This window comes from Pseudopodoces humilis, chromosome 2, assembly GCF_049639895.1.
Source record: "Pseudopodoces humilis isolate 2021_Gansu_Grassland_sample_001 chromosome 2, ASM4963989v1, whole genome shotgun sequence".
Taxonomy (NCBI): domain Eukaryota; kingdom Metazoa; phylum Chordata; class Aves; order Passeriformes; family Paridae; genus Pseudopodoces; species Pseudopodoces humilis.
The window spans coordinates 26,067,151-26,090,916 of NC_142201.1; the positions used below are offsets into that span (position 1 = coordinate 26,067,151).

General features: G+C 36.9%; 1 protein-coding gene across 2 annotated transcripts; it reads left to right on the forward strand.

Moving 5' to 3' along the window:
* The first annotated feature begins 172 nt into the window (after positions 1-172).
* Positions 173-22,337, forward strand: CDC16 (cell division cycle 16). 2 transcript variants are annotated; one of them, XM_005516577.3, is made up of 18 exons: positions 173-284; positions 3,189-3,243; positions 4,134-4,231; positions 4,727-4,765; positions 5,583-5,723; positions 7,103-7,262; positions 7,888-7,982; positions 8,594-8,727; positions 9,762-9,841; positions 11,423-11,472; positions 12,153-12,226; positions 14,188-14,313; positions 15,074-15,226; positions 15,835-15,898; positions 16,322-16,383; positions 18,458-18,593; positions 19,146-19,236; positions 20,324-22,337. In XM_005516577.3, the coding sequence occupies exons 1-18, from the start codon at positions 237-239 to the stop codon at positions 20,587-20,589; spliced, it is 1,872 nt and encodes a 623-aa protein (XP_005516634.1). In that variant the 5' UTR covers positions 173-236; the 3' UTR covers positions 20,590-22,337. The 2 variants fall into 2 exon arrangements, with proteins under 2 accessions (XP_005516634.1, XP_014107895.1); XM_014252420.2 differs by lacking the exon at positions 14,188-14,313.
* The last annotated feature ends 1,429 nt before the right edge of the window (positions 22,338-23,766 follow it).

The following is a 23,766-nucleotide window of genomic DNA, read 5'->3' on the forward strand; positions in this document are numbered from 1 at the left end:
CAGTATGGACTGTAGAGAAAAGTCCCAGGACATGTTTATTTAGGGGGATGTGGGGGCGGGGGCCCGCGCAGGGGGATGTCCCCGGCGGGCCAAGCGCTCCCGGAACGCCGCGCTCGAGGCGCTGTTTCCGGGAGGGAGGGAGAGAAGGCGGGGGGCGGGTTTGGGCGCTGCACCGGCGAGCGGCCCGTGGTCCCTCGGCGGCTCAGGCATCCAGGGCGGCGCGGGAGGGAGGGAGGATGAACCTGGAGCGGCTCAGGAAGCGAGTGCGCCACTACATCGACCAGGTGAGCGCACAGCGGGGGCTGCTGAGGAAGGGTCGGCAGCCCCCCGGGTTTTCCCCGAGGAAAAGCCGCTCTCGGAGTGGCTCCCGCAGAGAAGGAGGCCGGGGCGGGGCGGGAAGCGGTGCCGGCCTCTGCAACGGCGGAGAGGGCGTAATTTTGTAATTATGTCCCGTTTTCCCTGGAAGGGGAAGGAGAGGCGGTCAGAGAGGGGTGCGGCGGGCCGGAAGCGCCGCCTGTGCGGTCTCCAGCGGGAGCCGGGGCCTCCCGGTGGGTTTTCCTGGTTTCTCCCTCGTGTGGAGAAGGAGGGGAGCCGCCGTGGGGCTGCTGTGTAGCGAAGGCGTATTTGCAGGATCCCGCCCTCTCGGGTTGTGCAAGCTGGGCCGTACTTACCTGAGGCAGGGGGAAATGACCTCTGTTGCACCAGGGCAGGTTCAGGTTGGACATCAGAAAAAAAAAAAAAAATCTTCTTGGTGAAATGGTGGTTAGGCATTGGAACTGACTTCCCAGGACAGTGGTGGAGTCACCCTTCTTGGAAGTGGACATGGCGCTAGGTGACATGGTTTAGTGAATATGGTGGGTTCTGGCAAAGGTTGGACTTCGTTATCTTGGATGTCTTTTCCAACCTTAATTGATTCTATGATTGTTTCAAGGGGGAATGGATTCAAACTTAGAGAAGTTAGGTTTAGATTAGATATCAGGAAGAAATTCTTTGAAGGTGGTGAGGGTGGAACTTGAAACAGGATGCCCAGAGAAGCTGTGGATGCCCCATCCTTGGAAGTGTTCAAGGCCTGGTTGGATGAGGTTTTGAGCAGCCTGGTCTGGTGGAAGGTGTAGCTGCCCATGGCAGGTTGGAACTAGACAACCTTTAAGGTCTCTTCTGACCCAGACCATTCTGTGATTCTCTACCTGGTGATTAAGCTTCCCATTATACTCTTGCAATGCCACAGACGGCTCTTACAAGGGCAGGGTTGTTTTCATTTGCTGATGGATTCAGCAATTATGTTGCTGCAGGGCAAAAAAGAAAAAAAAAATACACAAGAGGGAAAATGCATATATAAATTAGGTGAAATGTAGCATCAAACTGTTCTGCTCTCCTTCCAGTTCAGACTTGGTGCAGGCATCACTGCAGAGAAAAGCACACCCCTTAAATTCAGCAAAGACATTTCTCTGTGTGGCCAGCAAGTCTGACTGAAAGGATGATTAGGGACTTAAGCTAATTTGGTGGGTTTGATTGGTTTAGTTTGTTGTTTGTTGTTCACATTTGTGTTGAAATGTTTCACCAAGCTGCTTTGCCACACAGCTGTATAGACAGCTGTGTACTTCTGAAGAAGGGGCATCAGGAGGAACAAGAAGTTGCTTTTTTGTGTAATAATGTGTCATCCTTTAATGCTGTAAAACTGCTCAACGGAGCATTGCCTTGTAAGCCTGGATTATACCTTTATTTTGTGGTGTTGAGATAATACTTTAAATGTCTTTTCTTGTAGACAGCTATTAAATGTGTGTGGGGTTGGTTTGTGTGTTTTTGTGGATTTTTTTCCCCCTTGGGAGTTCAGATTGAAAACAAACTATTCTTTTGACAAATTTGCTGGGTATTATTAATCCCTATCAAGTAGGAAATGTCAGAACATATGATAAAAGAAACCACTTAGGTCATGGAGTGTAGTGCTTTATGAGGACTGGGATACCAGCAGTGTGTGCATTTCAGAGGAGACTGCCAGACTTGTACTCCAAAAGCATTAAACAGTCCCTAAGGTTCTGAACAAATTCCACAACTGCAATGGTGCAGGAGAGGAGAGATGTCATCAAGGCTTTCTTAGTCTTCAGAGAATCAGAATGGTTTGGGTTGAAAGGGACCATAAAGACCATCTAGTTCCAACCCCTTTCCAGGGGCAGGGACCAGGCTGCTCACAGCCTCATCCAACCTGGCCTTAAACACTTCCAGGAATGGGACATCCACAGTTTATCTGGGCATCCTGTGCCAGTGCCTCACCACCCTCACAGCAAAGAACTTCCTCCTAACATCTAATCTAAACCTACTCTCTTTTTCAGTTTTAATCCATTCCCCCTTGTCCTCTTGCTGCCCTCTCTTGTAAAGTCTTACAAATCCTTGCAATGGCAGGGTATCTGTTAAGTGTCCAGCATACCCTGGGGATCACATTAGACTTCTTTGCGTGGAGAGGGATAAAAAGGAACAGCAAGAGTGCCTGGTGATCTTCTCAGGAGATAATCCCAGCCAGTTCTGTGAGATTTTGTCTGGCACCCCAAATCTGGTGGCAACTTTAGCTGGGTTAGTGGGATATACCTTCAAATTCTGCTTCTGTCTGATCTCTGGTTGCCAGCACTCTTACCTGTTTCACTCCTGCCAAGCTTGAGTCTCATGAGTGAAAATGTGTATCCAAGAATAAGGGGAAATGCATGCAGGCACTATGGATTTATGTGAAGCTGAAGCACCTTGACTGGAGAATGAACATTTCTTGATTAGAGATGGTGCTGCTGAAGTTACCTGAAGTAATTTTGGTGCCCTTTTTTTATATTTTGTATTCTCTTTCTTCTAAAAAGTAGTATTTTTTTTATCTGGAGATGGGGATTCTTGCTACTTTTTCAGTGATGGCAATTCAACTAACAACCTATTGCCATACTTACACAGCACATAACTTTTGGTCAAACATACCTGGATTTTATTGAAGATAAATGAAAAAGTCCAAATTACTTTTGGATATTCCTTGGAGGTTACAGTATTGGCCCTTTTAAACTATTTTTTAAGTTACAAAGACCTGAAATATGAATCACCATTCATTAAAGACTACATGCAAGATACTAAATCTGACTGATGTACAGTGTATTTCAATATTGTCCAGAAAAGCTAACCCCAAAGGAATACTAATTATTTCTATCATGCTTTTACAGCAACAGTATCAAAGTGCCCTGTTTTGGGCTGACAAAGTAGCTTCACTCTCTCATGGTAAGTGGTTGCTTTTTACATTGTATTTTATGAACTTCTTTCTGATACTGTTCTGTTTTGATGGGGTTTTAGTGTGGTTTGGCCAAATGCTGATGTTTTGAGTTTGGTTTAAGTGCATTTTTGTGATCTTTGGAATGCCGTTCTCTTAAACAGAGCAGAGCTTATTTTCCTTACCTTTTGAACTTTGCATTAAAATTCATGTTTGTACAAACCTTAAGGTTTGCCTTCCTTAAGAAACAAAAACCCAAGAGATCATGGTGGTTTCCCAGAGGACTTAGGGCTGCCCTGGGTGACAAGTACAACATGGGTTTACATTGGGAAGGTGTTGATGCTGTCCATAGCCACAAGCACTTACACTTCTTAAAGTCATTCCAGGGATTTGATCCCACAAAGGATTTGGTTGGGATCAAACCAAACCAGTAAGGAAGGAGGGTACCAAGCTGCACTTCTGAAATTGCAGCTCCAAGCTATGGAAGTCTAGTGCTTTCACTGTTGTTAGGTTCCCACTGGTCTTTTAATTGAGAGACATTTATGGGTTGTTCTTTTCTGCCCTGTATCTAAGAGTAACCTGCAACTGCTGCTTTTTTTAGTCTGTATCATTGCTGTCTCCTTCTCATGACACACCTCTGTTATGACATTCTTTGTATTCACTGTCCCGTGCAATATCTGAGGTCTTTATAGTTAAAATCTGATTATCTTTTCATTTTACTCTCTCACTGATAGATACTGTAATTAGTTTATACATATTTATAAATAAAATTTTGTAACTCTATAGGATGTTAGAGTAGGGGGAAGATACTTCTCTAGTGAAGCAAAAATGAACATTGTGTATTAAAATGTTTGAAGCTATATTTTAAAGCAGTGGATAATAATTTGTTCTTTCACTTTAGAGGAGCCACAGGATATCTACTGGTTGGCCCAGTGTCTTTACCTAACAGCTCAGTATCACAGGGCAGCACACGCCCTTCGATCGCGGAAGTTGGATAAGGTAAGTCATTTTAGTCAAAGGCATGCCACTGTTACCCCTCTTTTAACGCTCTGCTGCTCACCACAGTGACTTCTCCACCATCACAGACTTATGTTTATATGAAAAGTAATTAAGAAAGCTATATTTCGTTTATAAGGCCTTGTGTTCAATTGGTCAGGTTTAAAGCATTGTTCTCAGATAGGGTCACAGAAAAGAGAAGGGGTCCAGGGATGTAACTGCAGCAGGTATGGGAAGGTGGATTGTCACTTCAGATGTAGTTGTTTCAATTTTCCTTCCACTCTGATAATGAGTGGTAAAGACAAGAGTCAAGTAAGTGTCCTTTGAGAATTTAGTAGAAGGGAAAGTGTTACACGCTTGGTCAGGAAGGACTTTTGGTGGTGAAAGGGGTGAAGAAGCCGTATAACTGAAAAAGGAGAGAGCAAAAGGGACTCCTTTTGCAGTGTAAGCAAACACATTCTCTCTTTATAACTGATGTGTGTGAAACTTCTCTTTCAGTTGTATGAGGCATGTCGCTACCTTGCAGCTAGATGTCATGTGAGTACACATTTTAACCCCTACTGGAAACAAACAAAACTAAATAAAAGACACATCTTGGGAAGATTAGGTACCTGATTGGCAGTGTGGATAGATGTATTCAGGTTTAAATTTTCTGACAGTTGATTTTATTCTTTAACTTTCAGTTGGGTCACTGGAGTATCCATTGTGGCACTTACCTGAAGAAATCCAACTGACCTTTTTTCCCAGGAAATAATCCCCTAATATTTTGGGGGCAAAGAATGTGAAGCATTTTGGTCTCACATCTTAATGTTTACACTTTTATTTGGCTGGTTGTAATCTGAGCAGAGGAGATGTGACTTATGGTTGTATGACTATAGTTAGCAGCTTTGTACTTCTTTATAAAGTGTCATACATAAAAGGTAAAGTGAAGTGCTTTCAGAAACACAACTGAATCAATTGATAGATTAAATACAAAAATTTGAAATAGAATAATATGCTGCTTATAGAATAAGATGATGGTATTTTATTAAAAGTTGTGTTAACTATTTTTAGAACTATACCTGTCTCTCTGACTGCATAATGCTGAATAATACGTTTTTCTGTACGTACTTTAGTTTATAATTTTTGCATATTTTTATTATTTTATCATTTTGCATATTATAGATGACCAGTAAAAGAGATGACTGGAATTATAAAATGACAAATAGCCAAATAAGAAAATGCATGCATGAAAAACCTGCTGATAAACACTAGTTGATAAAACCTATGCCTTTGAAACATGATGCTGTGTTTATTGATGCTTTATGTACAAATTTTTCAAAACCTTGTTTTTTACATGCACGTGTTTGGTTAGTATGCTGCAAAAGAGCATCAACAGGCCTTGGATATTCTTGATATGGAGGAGCCAATCAACAAACGACTTTTTGAAAAGTACTTGAAGGATGAAAGTGGGTTGAAAGATTCTGCCACAGACTGGGAGATGTCACAGTCTTCAGTAAGTGACATTATTTTAAGAAATATTTTTGTAGGAAGAAAATCTATGAAGTCAGAAAGTGATTTCACAGCTCTATGAATCTGAAACTGCATTAAAGCTTTCTTTTTCAGATAACATAATTTTCAGAAATCCTGAATCGTTTTTCTTTCACTCACATGTTTTGTGGTAGCTGTATGAAAATAACTCCGTTTGCAAAAATAAGCAGTGTTTTTCAACAGCTTCTTATAAATTATTTGCAGACACTTTACAGGAACTTCATGATCTAGCATTGGTTTTTACAGTCTTTTAGCTCTTTCTTGATAATATATTCTAACATTGCTTTCAATTTGGCTGCAGGTTCTGGGATAACAAAGCAAATTTTTCTTCTTCTCCAGTTATTTTTAATTAAATACTTCATAATCACTCAAGTGTTCTTCTCAGTGGGATATTCTTTGATCACATTTGTGAAAACTATGTGAGGTGAAGGTGAAAGTTTTGAAGCTCAGTGAAAAATTTCTGTGTAGACACACAGTTTAAAGAGATTGGTACAATGTGTATGCTGAAGGGCCTGTGAAGAGCTGTTAGTTTCAAAGGTACAAATTAAAATTTATTAGCTGAAATTACAGTGTAGGTGATTGACAGACAGCATTTTCCCTTTAAGACTGAAGTAGCAAAATGGTTTACATTGCTGATATGAACTGATTTTGAAAGCTGGTATAATGGGATTAAAGGACTGTTATGTCTGATGATAGAGTTGGGTAATGTGTTAACTTTCTCTTTTGCTGACACTTTTGTGGCCTTCTGACTGAACTGAATACCTATCAAGGGAATTTGGAAAACATGTTAGTTAATAAACATTGTAGAACAACTGGTAATTATGGGTTTTCACTGTTTTCTTTTCTGGAATATCTCTGTTTTGGATTGAAAACGAGGATATATTTTTCTGTTCCACACAATTGAGTCCATTGATTTGGCCTTTTTTTATCTCTACTGTGGTCATTCTTGTTCTGCATGAAATATGTGGCTTAATGGTCAGCAAAGAAGTGTATTGCCTTTGGAAGTGACAATTTCTCTATGTTGGATATGAAGGGAATTTAGTATAATTAAGTTACAACTCAGTTTCAGAGAGCTGGATGCCATCATTAGGAAAGATGAACTCTGTCCTCCTGTTTTTATTTTGAGCATCTGTTTGTTCGGCAGTAGGTAACGTGACAGAGCATTCTTTGGATTTTTCTTTGAGATAGTAGAGACAACTTTTTATTTAAAGACAGCACTAGAAAATCAGGTTCTATCATACATGAAATACTTTTTACTTTCCAGGGAGCATATTTGATTTGTGCTCAAAACTAAAATGCAAACGCTGATTCAGTCTTTGACCTCCAGTCCTGCTTTTCCACCAGATCAAGAGCTCTATATGCCTTTTACGAGGGAAGATCTATGATGCTTTGGATAATAGAACACTGGCAACTTACAGCTACAAAGAGGCCTTGAAGCTTGATGTTTACTGCTTTGAAGCATTTGATCTTTTAACATCACACCATATGCTGACAGCACAAGAAGGTCTGGAGAGAAGTATTTCTCAAATACAAGTAAAAATTACCTGCTTTCTCATGATGTGTTTTCCTAGATAAAAATTAAGGCAATACAAAAAGTAGCAAACTTCAAAATGATAAGACTAGAAGATGTATGAAATGAGTGACTATTATGATTTGCACAAATTTGCATTTGAACTTTTATTTTTCAGTCCTGCAGTGCTAAGAGTTGAAAGAAACATGGTAAGACAACTGTCCTGCTTGTTAGCTCCTGAAGCTCGTCTGCTCTGCCCAGCCCAAACAAAGTTTTGTCCTGTATTCTCAATTTCACAGGCTTTGAACCAATGAAACCCTCCTGGGGTTTGCTTAGATGTTAGTTAATAGAGCATTCTAAGTGATAACATTTGACGCGTGGAGTAAATAAAAAAAAAATCATCCTTATTACATTTTATTTTAAAGTGTAGAAGGAATAACTAATCAATCCTTAATTTCCAAAATTAGTAGTATTATCTGTTTCAGTGTATCTGTGCTGTTACAGTTCTTGCAGTTGGGATGACCATCATAAAATCCTTTATATCTCTAAGTTCTTGAAAAGTTGGATCTTGGTGTTTCTTCTGTAATATGACCACTTCAATGTCTTTTAATTCATATAGAAAAAGAACTCCTTGAATCTCTTCCTCTTAATAGACAGTGTACGGAAGAAGAACAGGAATTGCTTCACTTTTTATTTGAGAATAAATTGAAAAAGGTAAGTCCCAAAAATCTGGAGAATTGATTGGAAGTCTTGACTTTGTGTGTAAATTTTCTTGGATCCTATTTATTCTGAACAATGAAATAAATATGGACTTTGTAATTTTCAAAATTTTTTATGCAGTACCTCTCACTTTATGCAGTTTTGGGTTGTTTTCTGCTATGGTGACAACTTGAAATTCTGATTTATGTTTTTGAAAATGTATTTATTGAGAAACTTCTAGGTGGGGAAAAAAAGTGTTAATAATGTGGACAGAAGATCATTTACCTGAAAATATTAGGCTATAACAACATCATTCCAGACTATTCTTATCCAAAGATAAAGTGATAAGGAGCCAAAAAAATATGTATTGTTCAGTTTTAATTTCTACAGCCTACACAAAACATATTGACCATGGAAAGCATCTTTCGTGTTCTAAATGAGCTTTTAAATACATTTTAAAGAAGCATTTTACCAAATACAGGTTTTATGGACTTTCAGTTTAAAAATAAAAATTTTAAGAACTTTAAAGCTTCTTAAATAATCTTTTAGGACTAAAAATATTAATACTTATACCATCTGATTTTAGTTTAGTTTTTGTTTCAAATGTTGTTTCTTTTGTCTTTCAGTATAATAAACCCAGTGAAACACTGATTCCTGAATCAGTAGATGGTCTTCAGGAAAACCTGGATGTGGTAGTATCCTTAGCTGAAAGGCATTATTACAACTGTGACTTCAAAATGTGTTACAAGCTTACTTCAGTGTAAGTGTACAAAGCAACTTTTCAGATTTTTTTTATCCTATGGTGAAGTGTAATAATTATGCCTGGACTTACAGCAAATATTATTGTTCAATGGGTAAACATACATAACAATTTGATGTGTATTGTAATATACATGTCATATATTAAAATGTGTAGTTTGTGTCTGGCAAGACATGGTATTTTTATAATACATATCAGAAGTATCCAAGGTAAAACTCAATCAACACTGTACTGAACTTCCCTTCATCCATCCTCTTCCTTATTCTGGTACCTTCAATTTCATGTGCTCTCTACCTACTTCTTGTTTGGCCTTCAGAATGAACTGGTTTGAATCAGTTGGTTAGTTAGGAAGTTTGATTTCTCTGGCCAATAATGATATCTTTGATCAAAAAAAATAATGATCAAAAGATATTATTAATTTAAAAGCTAGTTTGAAAGCATGTTATTTCTAATTTTGATGGCCAGGTATCGTGTATGGGTGGTTACACACTCCAGACATGCACTGCTGCTCTGCTCAGAGGGGTCAGAACACTACCGTGGCTTGCTTCTCAGCTGCTGTAGGTCTGGACTCATGGATGTGTTTCTGAATGCCACAGGAAACAAAATTTTACAACAGAGCTAAATGTGACTCTGAAGGCATACTGCCTGTTGTTAACCTCAGGAAGTTGAGGACTATTGCTTGAAAGTTACTGTCAAATGTATGGATATGAACAGAAATGTTTTTGTTTTCTGTCTGCTGGTTAAATATGAAGTGACCTGCAAAACAAAAGAGCGTTTTATTATGATTTTCTAATTGTATATTCAGCTTGAAAGAATTTTGTTACTCCCTTTTGTTAAGCTAAATTAACTGTTATATTTCTGGTCTGAAGAGAGCCTTTATTATGCTGTTAATAGTTGTCTTTAAGTCACAAATAGTTTTCTAATGCCTAAAGTGGTAATTTACTCAAACATTACATGCTATACAAGCAGTTTTCTTTTAACACATTAAAGTTCTTGAAATGTGCATTACAGTTTTTTTTAATTTTTTTTTTTAGAGTGATGGAAAAAGATCCCTTCCATGCAAATTGTTTACCTGTACATATAGGGACACTTGTGGAGCTTAACAAAGCAAATGGTAAGGAACACAGTGTTTTATACAACACAACAGAAGGCTGTAAAGCCCCAATTTTAATAAAGAATTAAAGATGCCAGGAAACCCCCTTATATACCATTTGAAAAATTACATATATTTTTCCTCCTACCTGCCACTTCAAGAAAACAGTGGTAACTGGTAAAGAAGGGAATTTCAGAGCTGACAGCCGGATTGAGGGTTAGGGGAAAGTAGATGTGCAAAGAATTCATGGTCATTAGTGTTGATATCTTTTAACCACTGGATTGTGTAGCCAGGAGGCCCATGAGCTACACTGCCTCATCCCTGTCATTGTGATTTCTGTTTCCGGGTGATCTTTGTACAGTATCTGGCTTACTTTTTCTGGTCAACAGTAAAACATAATAAATTAAACTAGACAGAACTGTTCAGCAGTTGTGTATGCTTAGGTAGACATGTTTATTCTGTGATAGAAAAAATTCTAGACTCTTCTTGCCTTTGCTGTTGTGGAGGCCTCTGGTCAGTTCAAGCAAATTAATAATCATGCAACACCTTCATTGGAATTACAGAAATAGCTTACTTGCAGCTGGGGTGGCTTTTTCTCGTTCCAAACTGCATATAAATCAAGTGAACAGTTTGAATGTCGTTAAAATCAATTGGAAAATAGAACAAGGAGCTCATATGCTGTGCAGTCTCTTGGGAACTGTGCATTGTATGTACGCAAATTGATCATTAGGTGTATTGGCACTTCTTGGTGATTAGTGATAGCACCTCCTAGTTATTTTATGGCTAAGTACATCTGAAAATGGGGCCAGTACTCTGATTCTTCTTCTAAAGCTGCCTTGACAAGCATTATGTACATAAGTTAATATTTTGTAAGCCAGTTGTATGATTTTTTTTCTGGAGCTGAGAGTTGATACAAAAGTGCTCCAGGACAATCTCTTTGGTTGAAGAGCACTGTGGTCTGAAGAAATAGAAACTTTATGTGCCATAATGCTATTTCCTTTGAAATTGCATGGGCAATAGAATGGTTATCCTGTAGCTCATTACTGCTGCTATTATTAGAAAATCTGTAGTAAGTTATTCCAGTAACTAGAATTACTATTTTTACTAAAGAAGTAATCACTTGGAATTATTCCAAATAATATAATAATTTATTTGCTTTTGTCCTATTTTCAGCATATTAATGCACAGGACTCTACTTTGAAATGGATCTAGCCAGTATGTTATACCTTTTAGATGTAGGAAGTTGAATAGTGTTTTACCTTGACAAGGTACATTCAAGTGTAATACTACTGGCATTTATTTTAATCTATGTTAATGACCTAAGTTGTTGCAGAATTCTTAAAGGGTGGGAAGTAGAGCTGCTTATTTGTGTTCTGTGAAGACTTATGGGTTGTTTTGGTTGGGTTTTCTTTAGCTAATTGCAAAACAATCTATTTTGAGGCAGCTTGAAGCATTACCGTTAAAAGAAAACTTTTTATTTTTATTTATGGATTAATAATCTTAGATGTTCTGTATATTTTTTATGGAAAGCTAAAAGACTTGAAACATCTAAATGTTTTAGCATGTTTTAATTTTCTTTTCTTGTATCTTCCCACTATGTAGAGCTTTTCTATCTTTCTCACAAACTGGTGGATTTGTACCCAAATAATCCTGTAAGTTGTTCTAAGTTTTTGTTGTCAGGTAGTTTCTTTTTTAGGTGAAAGCACATAAAAGTTGTAATGTATTAGTTTGAGCTACAGAATTTAAAATCTGTTTCTGGATGAAGCTTGTAGAAATAGTTTGCTCTTTTTATTTTCTCTGCATTGTAATTTCCTTATGCCAAAGTTCTTTTTATAAAACTAAGTACCTGTAAAAGGTATTCAGTGTGAGTTATTTACTTTGATTAATAATTTAAAACAAATGCTACAGTAATAAATGTCTACATGTCCCTGAGCAACCTTTTCCCGTGTTTGATCACCTTCACAGTAAAAATTGTTTTTCTTTGAGTTGATCTTAATTTTCTGTGTTGCACCTTGTACCCATTGCTTCCTGTGCTGTCACTGCACCACTGAAAAGAATCTGGCTCTGCCTTGTATTCCCTACCTTTAAATAATTTAGGACAGCAATAAGCTTTCCACTTACCTCTCTTCATGAGGCTGAGTAAGCCCCAGTTAGAAAGGGACATGCCAGCAGCTCTAGCTTGTCTGTAGCACCAAATAATTTGAAGAGCTGACTGTGATTTCAGTGAAAATGTTCCTAACTTCTGTAATTATTATGTCTCCCTCTCTTTTGGTGCTTCACTAAAATGAGTGTGATGCATCTAACAATATTCTATTTTGACTTTAATGTGTAGGTGTCATGGTTTGCAGTAGGATGCTATTATCTCATGGTTGGCCACAAAAATGAACACGCTAGAAGATATCTCAGGTAATTTTTTTTTCTGTTTTCCTTAGTGAATCTGTTGCTCACTTGCTAAGTAAACATTTAATGTTCATGATTGTTCGTAAGCTCATAAAGAAGCCTCAACAAACTGGTTACTACTTAAATACATTTGTTGCCACCCTTTTTTTTTTGTATAGCAATTTAGACCTGGTCCATAGAGATACTTTAAAAATGAAGAAGACATATGTTGTATCTCTCTAGGCAGTCCCCTTTCCTGTTCTGGGCAGGCATAGTCCTGCAGTCACTCATGCTGCTGAGCTAACTACAGCTGTAGGTGATCAGGCCTCAGTTCTCAGCTGAGGGACACTCAGGCATTCTCCCAGGTTCAGGTTTCATATCTGAAAGGGAAGAATTATATGGAAAATTCTGACATGTGGATGTCAAGTTCTTTCTGTGCACAAGCAGTGGTAGGCTTTTCAGGTTTGTTTAATGCTGTTTCCTGTAGGTCTTCTGTATGTGTAGTGAATATCAGCACAGGGACCTTTGTGAAGTAGGACATTTGTTCTGGTGCTGTAAGCTTAAACTGAGAAGGCATAAATCAACCTGTAAGACTAATTTCTCCTGAGACCTTTACAGGCAATATATGTAAAGATGGGTTAGTCATTTAGATTTTTCAAATGCCTGATTATTATGAGTAAAATATTTACATTCCTTATAAGCAGCATGGGGAATTTCTTCAACTGGCTGTCCTAAATGATACATTTGGTTTGGTGCTGAATTGAAAACCATCTTGAAGTGTACAAGCATCTCTAGACAGCAAGAAAGGATCTGTAGATATGTTGAAGAGAAAAACAAACCAAAAAACAACAAACATCAAAATTCAGAGTAGTTCTGGCAAAAGGGAAAAGATGTCTGCTAAAAGTGAAATAGTAACAAGATGCTTAAATTTCTTGGAGAAGAATGATAGTATAAAGCTAACAAGGCTGGGAACTACTATGGGCTACACAGTGGTTTCCAAAAAAGAAACTTGAAAACACAGTCAAATACCCACATACCTTTCACTGCTGTCACGGGTAGCAAGATAGAAATGTTTGAATATGTTAAGTTTTGTCTCAGAAGACAGAGAACAAACTGTTCTCTATGATCTGTGATGAGAAATAATGAGTTTAACTGTGACAGATAAAATTTAGATTTTATGTTAGAAAAAAAATAAGTTTTTAAGGATAGTTAAGCAATATGCTAGAACACTTATGGAACATGTATTAGCTCCATGTCAGAAGCTTTTAAGAAAAGACTGGGCACACTTGTTATGAGCTGTTTAGTTATGAAAGCCCTTGCCTTCAGATTCAGAGAATAATCTACATAGCTTCCTAATGTTCTTGTCAAGTCCTCCTTTCTGTAAAGTCTCGATGTTGATGACTTGATGATCAGGTTGCAGTTCTCAACTCAAGACTTGAGTGATATTTTGTATACTTCTGTGATGCACGGCCTATGAAGTGACAAATGTTCATCTTCTTCAAGGCTAGTGCAATTAGATGGCAAAATTTCAACCTAAGTGTTCATTTGGTATTTTCATATCCCACTTCTTAAGCTTGGATTTGATAGAATATATTTATTTTAAAATGTATAGCTAGGATTTTGCAATGAGTTTTGAGTCACTACTAATGTTTTCGATATTTTACTCAATTCACCTACTAAATAATTATTATTACTAAATAATATTACTAAATAATTACTAAATAATTATTGCTCAGTAATGTAAAATAATTCCTTCTGTCTGTTAACAATAGCAGAAATAATAAAACCAATTCACAAGAATGTGTGATGCTTCTAAGTGCTAAATAGTTTGAAGTTTTAAAATGAACTTTGTTTTCCACTAGTCGTTACAGACAATTATCTTAATAGATACCTAACCATGTGGCATAGCATTGCTATCTAACTAGTCATCTGAAGCAGATGAAATTTAATTTCAAATGTGTTTGCTTGTAACTTGCCCTTGTTTTTAGCAAAGCTACTACACTGGAGCGAACCTATGGCCCTGCATGGATAGCATATGGACATTCATTCGCAGTGGAGAGTGAGCATGACCAAGCAATGGCTGCGTACTTCACAGCTGCACAGCTCATGAAAGGGTGTGTACAAACATCATATTCAGAGAGATTCAAAGGAATCCAAAATTCAAAAGAAGTGTGGAATATTGACTTACATCCCTTTAAGCAGTAGCAATGCATTTGCAACAATTACCTGGTAGAGAACAAGGGAGAAAAAAAACCCCGAATAATTTAACTGTCTGCATTTAACTGCATTATTTGTGATTATTATTCTGATTTTATAATCAGACAAATCAGTCTAAAGACAAGTTTTATATATAGGTAATCAAAATTCTACCTGAACATCTTCTGAAATTTGTGAATCATGGCTGTCATACTAGCTCATCTACTGCTGTATAGTAATAGCTCGAACAGCTCTTTCATGGTGTGGGAGGGGATTGTAAAATGAGTCGTGAACTAATTGTGTTATATTGCATATAAAACTATTGTATTTGATTGTGGTTACTGGTAAATGTAATTCTTTTATTGATTACTTCTATATTCTATTTGTAAATTAAATGTATGAATGAAATTAAGGGAAAAATCATCAGAATTAAACTTGAGTGCTGAGAAAATGTATGTGATTGCAGAACAAGTTACAATTACATTTTGGAGTTCAGTCTCTTGTTAAACAGAGATGGAAAGTCTTTTAAACTTCCCCTTAGATTAGTAGTCCATTCAAATCAGCTTTTACTTGGATGTACATAAACATATGCAAAGAGTTGGCATGTCTTTATAGTTTGTGACTCCATTCTTGACAACCACACAGAAACAAACGTGCACTTTGTTTTACGGTTTTTAGGTGTCATTTGCCGATGCTCTATATTGGACTGGAATATGGTTTGACCAACAATTCCAAGTTGGCTGAACGGTTTTTCAGCCAAGCTTTAAGCATTGCACCTGAAGATCCTTTTGTTATGCATGAAGTTGGAGTGGTAGCATTTCAAAATGGAGAGTAAGCTTGCAAAATACAATCAAATACTATCTTAAATGTGGATTACTCTGAATTGTAATGTGCCAGTATCTCCCCAAAAGTACTTATATTGGACTATACTGTCTTTTGGTTATAGTTTAAATGGTGTTCACCTTAAATCCTTGCTTTCTACATTGTTCTTCCTTGTTTAGGATTGAACAAGAACAGAATTTAATGCTTGAGGAACATCCAGAGATTGATGCTATCTTCCATGTGCCTGTCATTGTGTAGTTGAATGCATGAAAAGGCATCTATTTGTGCACATAATATAAAATTTTGTACAGCAAACATTTTGTCAGCTTAGGAGTTCCAAATATATTCTAGGGAAAAAACCTGACCTATACAAGAAGTGTTTAGTCAATATTTTAATTTGATTCTGATTATTTTATTTTTTTTTAGTTTTGTCTTGGTAGCTCTTAGGGCCACAATGCAAAATATAGCCAAGTGTAAATTTTTGGGTTTTATATTTAATTTCACTCATATGATGAAATAATGTCATAGAAATCTTTTTTGAATACAGTTTTCTCATACTGCTAATGAAAACTCTTCATTAATTTACTTTTTTCCCTTCCCACCCCTTCAATCCTTAGCTGGAAAACTGCAGAAAAGTGGTTCCTTGATGCACTGGAAAAAATCAAAGCTATTGGAAATGAGGTATTTATTCTAATAACATGCAAGGTCATAAATCTCTAAAACTCCTGCAAATTCTGTAATAGCTTGTGACAAAACATGTTGTGCTTATTTTAAGATAAAAGTAATACAGTATAAATTATATTTTAAAGCTGTGTCTTCAGTGCTCCTAGGCTGAGACTTGACTTTTTCTAGTTAAGTAGAAAACAAGTTTTGTTTGGTTTGCATCAAGTTTTAATATCTTTGGGGAATGTAAAAAATAGAAAAATGAGTTATTGAATACAGGTTTTGAGCTTGTGTGTTTTGTTAGGAGTTTAAAATGCTTGTGTTATTTTTCTTGTTCATAAAATTCTCTATTCATTTGTATGTTGGTTTTGTTTTCTTAAAGTAGACAAAATTTAAAGTCTAGGAAGCTGCAGTTATTTGAATTGTTGCATTATTTTGCAGGTAACAGTTGATAAGTGGGAGCCTTTATTGAACAACTTGGGACATGTCTGCAGAAAACTCAAGTAAGCAGAGAGTAATGGAGCTCCATTTCTCTGTAATGCTGCACAAATGTGTTTTCTCTCTCCTTTATGTCAAGATTGTGTACCACATGAGAGCAGTGTAGACTTAACCTGTAAGAAATAGGTTCTCTAAATCAGCTTGTGAACATAGCTACATTAATCATCCCTTATATTGCATTTATTACACAAAAGTTAAAGTACTTAATGTAAAAGCCTTTCTTTAACTATTGATTCTTATTAGGGAATTAGTTGTAGCCTTTTAGATGCTTGTATGGGCGTGAATTTTAACTCTCCACTGTCCCACACATACTGAAATATGTGCCCTGATTTAATTAACATAAAGGTGGGTTTGTGCCAATTAATTGCTTGGATTAGCACTTGCTTTTCTTTACTGAAGTGAAATATTCACTGGCATTATAACACAGCATGGGTGTCTTAATCTGTGTTTTTCAGAAGAAAACTATTTAATATTTTGTTTCATGTTTCCATTCCATGAATAGGAAGAGTGCAAAGTACATATACAAGCTATAACAATTTTAACATAGAAACGTTTTCTCATTAATTACCTTAATCTGACTTTAGCCAGTGCTTTCTTTTGTTCAATCAATGCATTTTTTAAAAAATATTTTTAGTGGTTTTAATTGCTCAATTGGTGTACACTGTAATTTTTGTTTCAAAGCTGCTAATGAGAATGTGATTATGGTAGATGAAAGCTGTACTTCTGCTTTGGCTTTGGTAGTAATTGCTTTGTGCTTGAATTTCCAATTAGTCTTTATTTTCATTATGAAATAAGGACGTATAACAGTTACTCCTTGTGCCAAGATCTAACAAAAGGCATGCTTCTGAAATCTGTTCATGAGTATAATTGCAGGGTCTTTTCAAATACTTGTTTTGTTTATAATTACTTTTGTCTTTTTTTTAATTTCTAGAGTAAGTTACTAACTGCTTTGTACAACTTCTAATATTTGCTCAGGTTCAGAAATCAAAGCTAAAATATTTTTACATACTTGTAAACCATCTTCCAAGAAAATCAATTTGAGAATTTAGGCAGCTGTACATAAGCTTTGACATTCTAAAAAACTCTGTAATAACTAATTTAGTAGTGTCTGTAATACATAATAGGGCTATTATGAATTTACTGGATATATATCTACTCACTAATATTATGTGGTTGAAATGAAAGCAGCATATTCAAATACAGTAGTAGTCGATTGGACATGTAAATACTATGAGTGGAAATGAAATTGAAATCATGTGAAAGGTTTGTGCAGCAATCAAATAATTGCATAATTTTTCTTCCTCAATTACTTGATGCCCTCTAACAACTTCATGTCTGGCTCATTGCATAATTTCATTATCACTTTGGATGTTAAAATTTCTTGTGAACATGTGATATCTATCTTTATTTTTAACAATGTGGAACTAGGATGTCAAATGTGACAATTTAATTTCTCAGAGTAAAGTTGCAGTGTACATTTAATCCTTATTTTATAAAATAACAAATGCAATAATCAGTGTAATTAATAGGTAATTTTTAAAGACAGGTTGGTATTTGATAGATATCATGGATATGTGTAAACCTCCTTTTCTCATAGAGTGTGTCATAAAATGATGAAGGTACCAGTGTACACAACGCTTAAGGGTTGTGAGATTTCTACCCAGAGAGCTTTTCTCAGTTTGAATCATGTGTGATTTAGTCTTGTATTGCTACTTCTCTCCCTCAGGAAGACAAATGAAAGCTACAGAAAGAAAGCCTGTGCTACAATGAACACCATTAAACATCTAAAGCAATTTACCATATCAAATAGCTAAGATCTCTAAATGGGACCTAGCTGTAGGCTAGGCTGTTTTGCTACATAAGGAGAATAGTGATTTCTCAATTATACTGAAGAAGAAAATTGCTGATATTCATGAGTCTTTTGTAAATTCTATTATTATGTTCAGAGTGTGAAGCAATAATTTTAAAGTTCTGGTGCAATTGTGTTCCACTTTGCTAAGGAAAATACCCACAGGGTATTGTAAAAACACCTTTCACCATGAAACTTACTAATAGATCTCCTGCACTTAACCCTAACAGGAAGTATGAAGAAGCACTGGAATACCATCGCCAGGCTTTGGTATTAATCCCTCAGAATGCTTCTACTTACTCTGCCATTGGCTACATACACAGCCTCATGGGCAATTTTGAAAGCGCCATTGACTATTTCCACACGGTATGTAACTGGCTTCAGCTGAAGGGCTAGTCATAGATTCTGTTGTTTACTGTTTCACTCTGGTTTGGGTTTAGAGCAGCCTTTTTTCCAGCCTCCAAGTAAGTGCTTATTTTATAATCCTATTTTTTTTTTCCTTAAATCTTCTATACTTCATTGATTAGGTAAAAAATGGCCTCTTTGGCAAACTTTGAATTGCAATTTACATTTTATGTACATAAGCTTCTCATGCACCTGAAATAATTTTAACTACTTCCAACCTAGACATTTTACAGTAAGTAAACAGCAGCATATGTTATATCTCATGATATGTAAATTATTTCCTGTCTGTTCTTTTCTGGTTTGGTTTTCATACTTTCCTTGCTTACTACTTCAGCCAGTTCATATGATGGTGTTATTTTGGTTGTGCAATGTTTTGCAGTGAAGACTACGCTCAGATAACATTGTGGAACAACAAACCAATAAACTGAACCATTGCAGACTTAAGATGTAAATGTTTTTATTTGCTGCTAAATATTTTCTACTGTTTTGGTTTTTTTTGGTTTTTTTTAATAGGCCCTTGGTCTCAGACGGGATGACACATTTTCAGTCACAATGCTTGGACACTGCATAGAAATGTACATTGGTGATTCTGAAGCCTATATTGGTAAATATCTAACTTATGTGTCTCTTAAGTCATTGAGTCCTTTGAGAGGAGTGTTATTCTTATGTCAAAAAGGACTGCCTACCACTACCTAATTAACTCACAAAGTAGAGGATGTTTTTGTTTGGTTTTTTTAATGTCTGAGTAAGAACTTAGCAGCAATTGCAGATGACCACTGGTTTTTGTGAGCATCATGACAGTAAACTCTCATCAGCATAAAGAAAGGAAACGCTTTCTCATTAAAGGTGTTAATGGTTTATTTTATAGAAAATACTGATTTGTGGCATCTTAGATTGCAAAGGGAATGGGGAAAAAATAAACAGGGGTATGGAGTTAGGAAATCAGAGCTAATGCTAATGCTGTTGTAGAGTAAGGTATTTTCACCTTGTCAGAAGTTGTCTCTGTGGAGACAGGATAGGTTCTTCTGACTCCAAAAATACACCTTTATATATGGTAAAAAAGGTACTTCATAACAGTAATACATTATATTGCCGTAGGTTTAAATTTTCTATGAAAGTTTTTTCTCTGAAAAAAAAATATATTTTTTTATAAGTTTATGCTTCATTGAACTTAATGATTTATCTGTAATGAACACAGTTGATGTCCTGTCAAAGATGTTAAGAAGGCTGAAGCATTAAAAGTAAAAGTCATCCATGTGCTCTAGAGCTTTTCCTGCAGATTTTTCACACAATTGAAACAGATGTTTCTTCTCAATATTGTCTTGCTCCATATGTTGTCATTTAACACATCTGGAAGAACTGTGCAGCCATGCGATATGCATTAATGCAAACCAAGCTGTGTGTAACTTAAACAAGAAAAAAAGCCCTTTGGAGAATTGGGAAGGGAATTGGCAATTACTTCTCAAAACAGACTTTTTGAGTCTGAATTGTGCTTCTTGTATTGTGCTTTTTTGAGAAAGGAGGCTGCTGGATTTTTTCAGAACTTATTTAGCTTCAGTCATTAAGCAGCAGCAGCTCCTTGATGGTCTGAAAGCAGAGAATTACAGTAGTTGCTGAATGATAGTTTCTTTGAGATTACAGTTTAGAGAGTATTAATTTGAAATGAACGAATTGTTTGTCTGTTTTCCTAGGAACAGAGATCAAAGACAAATTAAGATGTTATGACTTCGATGTACACACAGTGAAGACTTTAAAGAACATAATTTCACCTCCCTGGGATTTCAGAGAATTCGACATAGAAAGACAAACTCTGGATGAAAGTGGCATAGTAACATTAGAGACATCAAATCAAAGGAAAAGTACAGATACCAGTCGCCCATTGGAAGAAACATTTGAGATTGAAATGAATGAAAGTGATATGATGTTAGAAACATCAATGTCAGACCACAGTACGTGACCATAAATACTGGTAGAGAGCTCATTTTGTCTAAGTGTAGTATGTTTGTTTTAGCATTTTTGTTATGGTGTTGTACTTTCATGAAATTGCTATTTTTTATATGAATTCAAACTACTATGTACTTAACACTGGGAGTTTTGTAGTTCCTACTTTATAAATATTCCTTTCCTGATAGCACTCTCATGAATCCCCATCTGAATCAAGAAGACCTTATTGCATTGATACAGGCCATATACATAGCTTGAATCCAGAGTATTTTGCACATGTCTGTGCATTACTGAACATCAATTCAAGTTTTAGACACAACTGCACTTTGGAATTCAAGGGTATCAAGAGAGGAAAAGCTTGGGGAGGAGTCTGTATTTTATCAGCAATTGCACACACTCTCACTGTGGAAATCTGTTGGGTCCAGGTGATCCTATTGCTTTCTTGTGAGGACCAGCACAGTAGTGAAGTCTGGTCCTGTCACAGTGACAATGGGAATTGTGCTGTGGCTCCACAAAGGGAACTGGAGATGCCCAAATTTCCCTTCCGTATGTTAGAAAATATGGATTGGACTTTGCGTTGAGTGCAGAATTAAAGAACAATCCCATATATTTTTAAACATGAAAAAATAAGGGGAATAAAAATGTTTTACTTCCTAGTCCTAAAACAATTCACCCAAAGTTACACATTCTCCTGAAAAACATAGTATGAGCCATGAGTCTTAAGTGAAAAAGTATCCAAGCAGAGTGTTGGAAAAATTAATCATTTAGGAAGCATATGCATCTCCTGGGCAGAGTCAGGTCTCTCTTCTTCAGTGTGGCTGGCAAAAACAGTTCATACAAAGGGCTTTCTTTTCTTTTGGAAACTGGTAACTGGGGTGTGGTGCAGGTGACTTCTTTGAAGTAAACTGGGGATTTTTCCTGGGCACTCTGGAAGAATCTATGATGAGTGTCTCAACAGCTACTCTATTAGGCAGGTCTCTTCCTTTAAAGGATCTTTTGATAGTTATTTTTACATCTGTGCTTATGTATCTGGAATGATTGTAACGAAGACTATCTCATGGATAATATGACAGCAAAGGCTTGTTGCTGCACACAGGATATTGCAAATAGATTCTCAAAGATTCTCAAGGAACCAAGCTCCTTTTTCTTTATATCATTAATTTTTAATCCAGCATATGTAAATCTAGTTTTCTAGTAAGACATCATGGCAGTTTCTAAATGGAAGGCAGCAAAACAGTCTTCTAGAGAATCAGGCCTTTTGACCACTGTCAGATGGATATAAATCTTGCATTGTTTTCCTCTGTTACTAATTTTTTTCATTGGCAAAATGGTTTTAAATATTGATAAAAGTTCATCTTTCCTCCTGCACTCCCCAGTTACAATCTGATGCTGTGTCGGCTGTGATGGCAACGCTGGTTTGTGTTATTCCTGCCTGTAGGAATCTACTGTTCTACTTTCTCAGCCATGGTATTACAAATCCTTATGTAACATTGTAAACAAAAGCAAGGAACTGGAACAGCATAAATAGTTTCTAGATCTGATCAATTCTCAGGTTCAAGGAGAGCAAGCCACTGCTATGTTACTTGTCATCAGTGGGGCAAAATGGTTGGAGTGGGAGGAAACAGATGGAATAGCAAGAATGGGCACTGCTGTAATGGCAGCCTATCATGACACTGTGCCTTGGCAGGTATCTGTTGGAGATTTTTTGGCTGGCTATTGCTAACCTTTGTTTATTGGTATTAAAAATTTCCTAGAAAGAAATGTATGCAAAGTGTCCTAGATTGTGAAGGACTCTTTTGGGTGTCAGAGGAATTCTTAATATGGCTTGGCTTGGCTCCAAGCCTTTTAGGCAGCTACAGTTGGGTTAGAACTTGTGAACTGGTTCATGATGTATGTCTCAGACAGGACTTTAGGAAAAGCTTTTCTCTCCTCATTTATCTTCTGTAAAATGTTTTGACCGGCTCTTGTTCTGTCTTAATCCTTGCCTTTGTACAGGCAGCACCTCCTTGCCCTGGTCTTCTGCACCTCCCATCACCTGTCCTGCTCCAGTCCTGCTCTTCCTAGATAGTGCTTGGTGCCTTTCTGGGTTATGATGACATTCATCCTGGCTCTAGTTAAATTGAGTATTTTCCTTGTCTTCATGAGGACTTTGATTATTAGTTCCAGCCTGACTTGACCTCAGATTCTTGATTCCTGCTGCAAGCCATTGCCATTACCTCGCTTGGCTTTGGCAGCTGGGTACAAGGGTCCAGGACTGTCAGGTTGGGTGGCTTATAAATATGCCCCCAAAAGAGACATTTTTACTCTGTCTCATAACTTCATCTTACTCTTCCAAAGATTAGTTTTGTCCCAGAGGCAAATTTTGTCATTCCTCCCCCCAGAGTGGGGAGATCTGACTGTTATCTTAAGGGTTCTCATAACAGATATGAAAACCCACAATATATTTGTACTGCGAATGGCTCCAAAAGTTTCATCATTGGTGCTGCTGCCTAAAAGATTTGAAAATTAGTAACATGTTAGCTCAACTGATCAGAGCCTGGTGCTAACAAATGTCAGTGTTACAAGCTTATACCCCATGTAGGCCATTCACTTAAGAGTTGACTTGATGGTCCTTGTGGGTGCCTTCCAACTCAGAATATTCTGTGATTTCAGTTTTCTCAGCCAATGCCACATACTTTTATTATTCCACATCAGATCATGTATTTCCTTCATGCTGTGGACAGCTGTTTGAGGACTATCAATGCAGCAGGATCTGAAGATTTGCAATGACGTTGTGTATTCTGATTAAATGGCAGGTACTTCTGCTCCTTCTGTCTAGTTTTCATAGCTCCAGTCAAGTCTGTCCTTAAATGTGTGACATGTCCTTGCTTTGGAGCTTGCTGTACCTCTGCCACCAGTTCTAGATGTAGTCCAAGATATTTCAACTCACACAGGAATTTTAAAAACTTTTTGGATCTAGGTATTGCAAAATTCGTTTATTGCTATCTAGGACTAAAAAGATCTGATTGATGGGTCAGTACTTAGAATAATCAATCATGAAATCATAGAATGGTGTGGGTTGGAAAGGACCTTAAAGATCCTGTAGTCCCAGCCCTGCTGCCATGGGCAGGGACACCTTCCTGCCAGGTTCCTTCAGGCCCTGTCCAACACGGCTTTGACCAGTGCCAGCGATGGGCATCCACAATCTCCC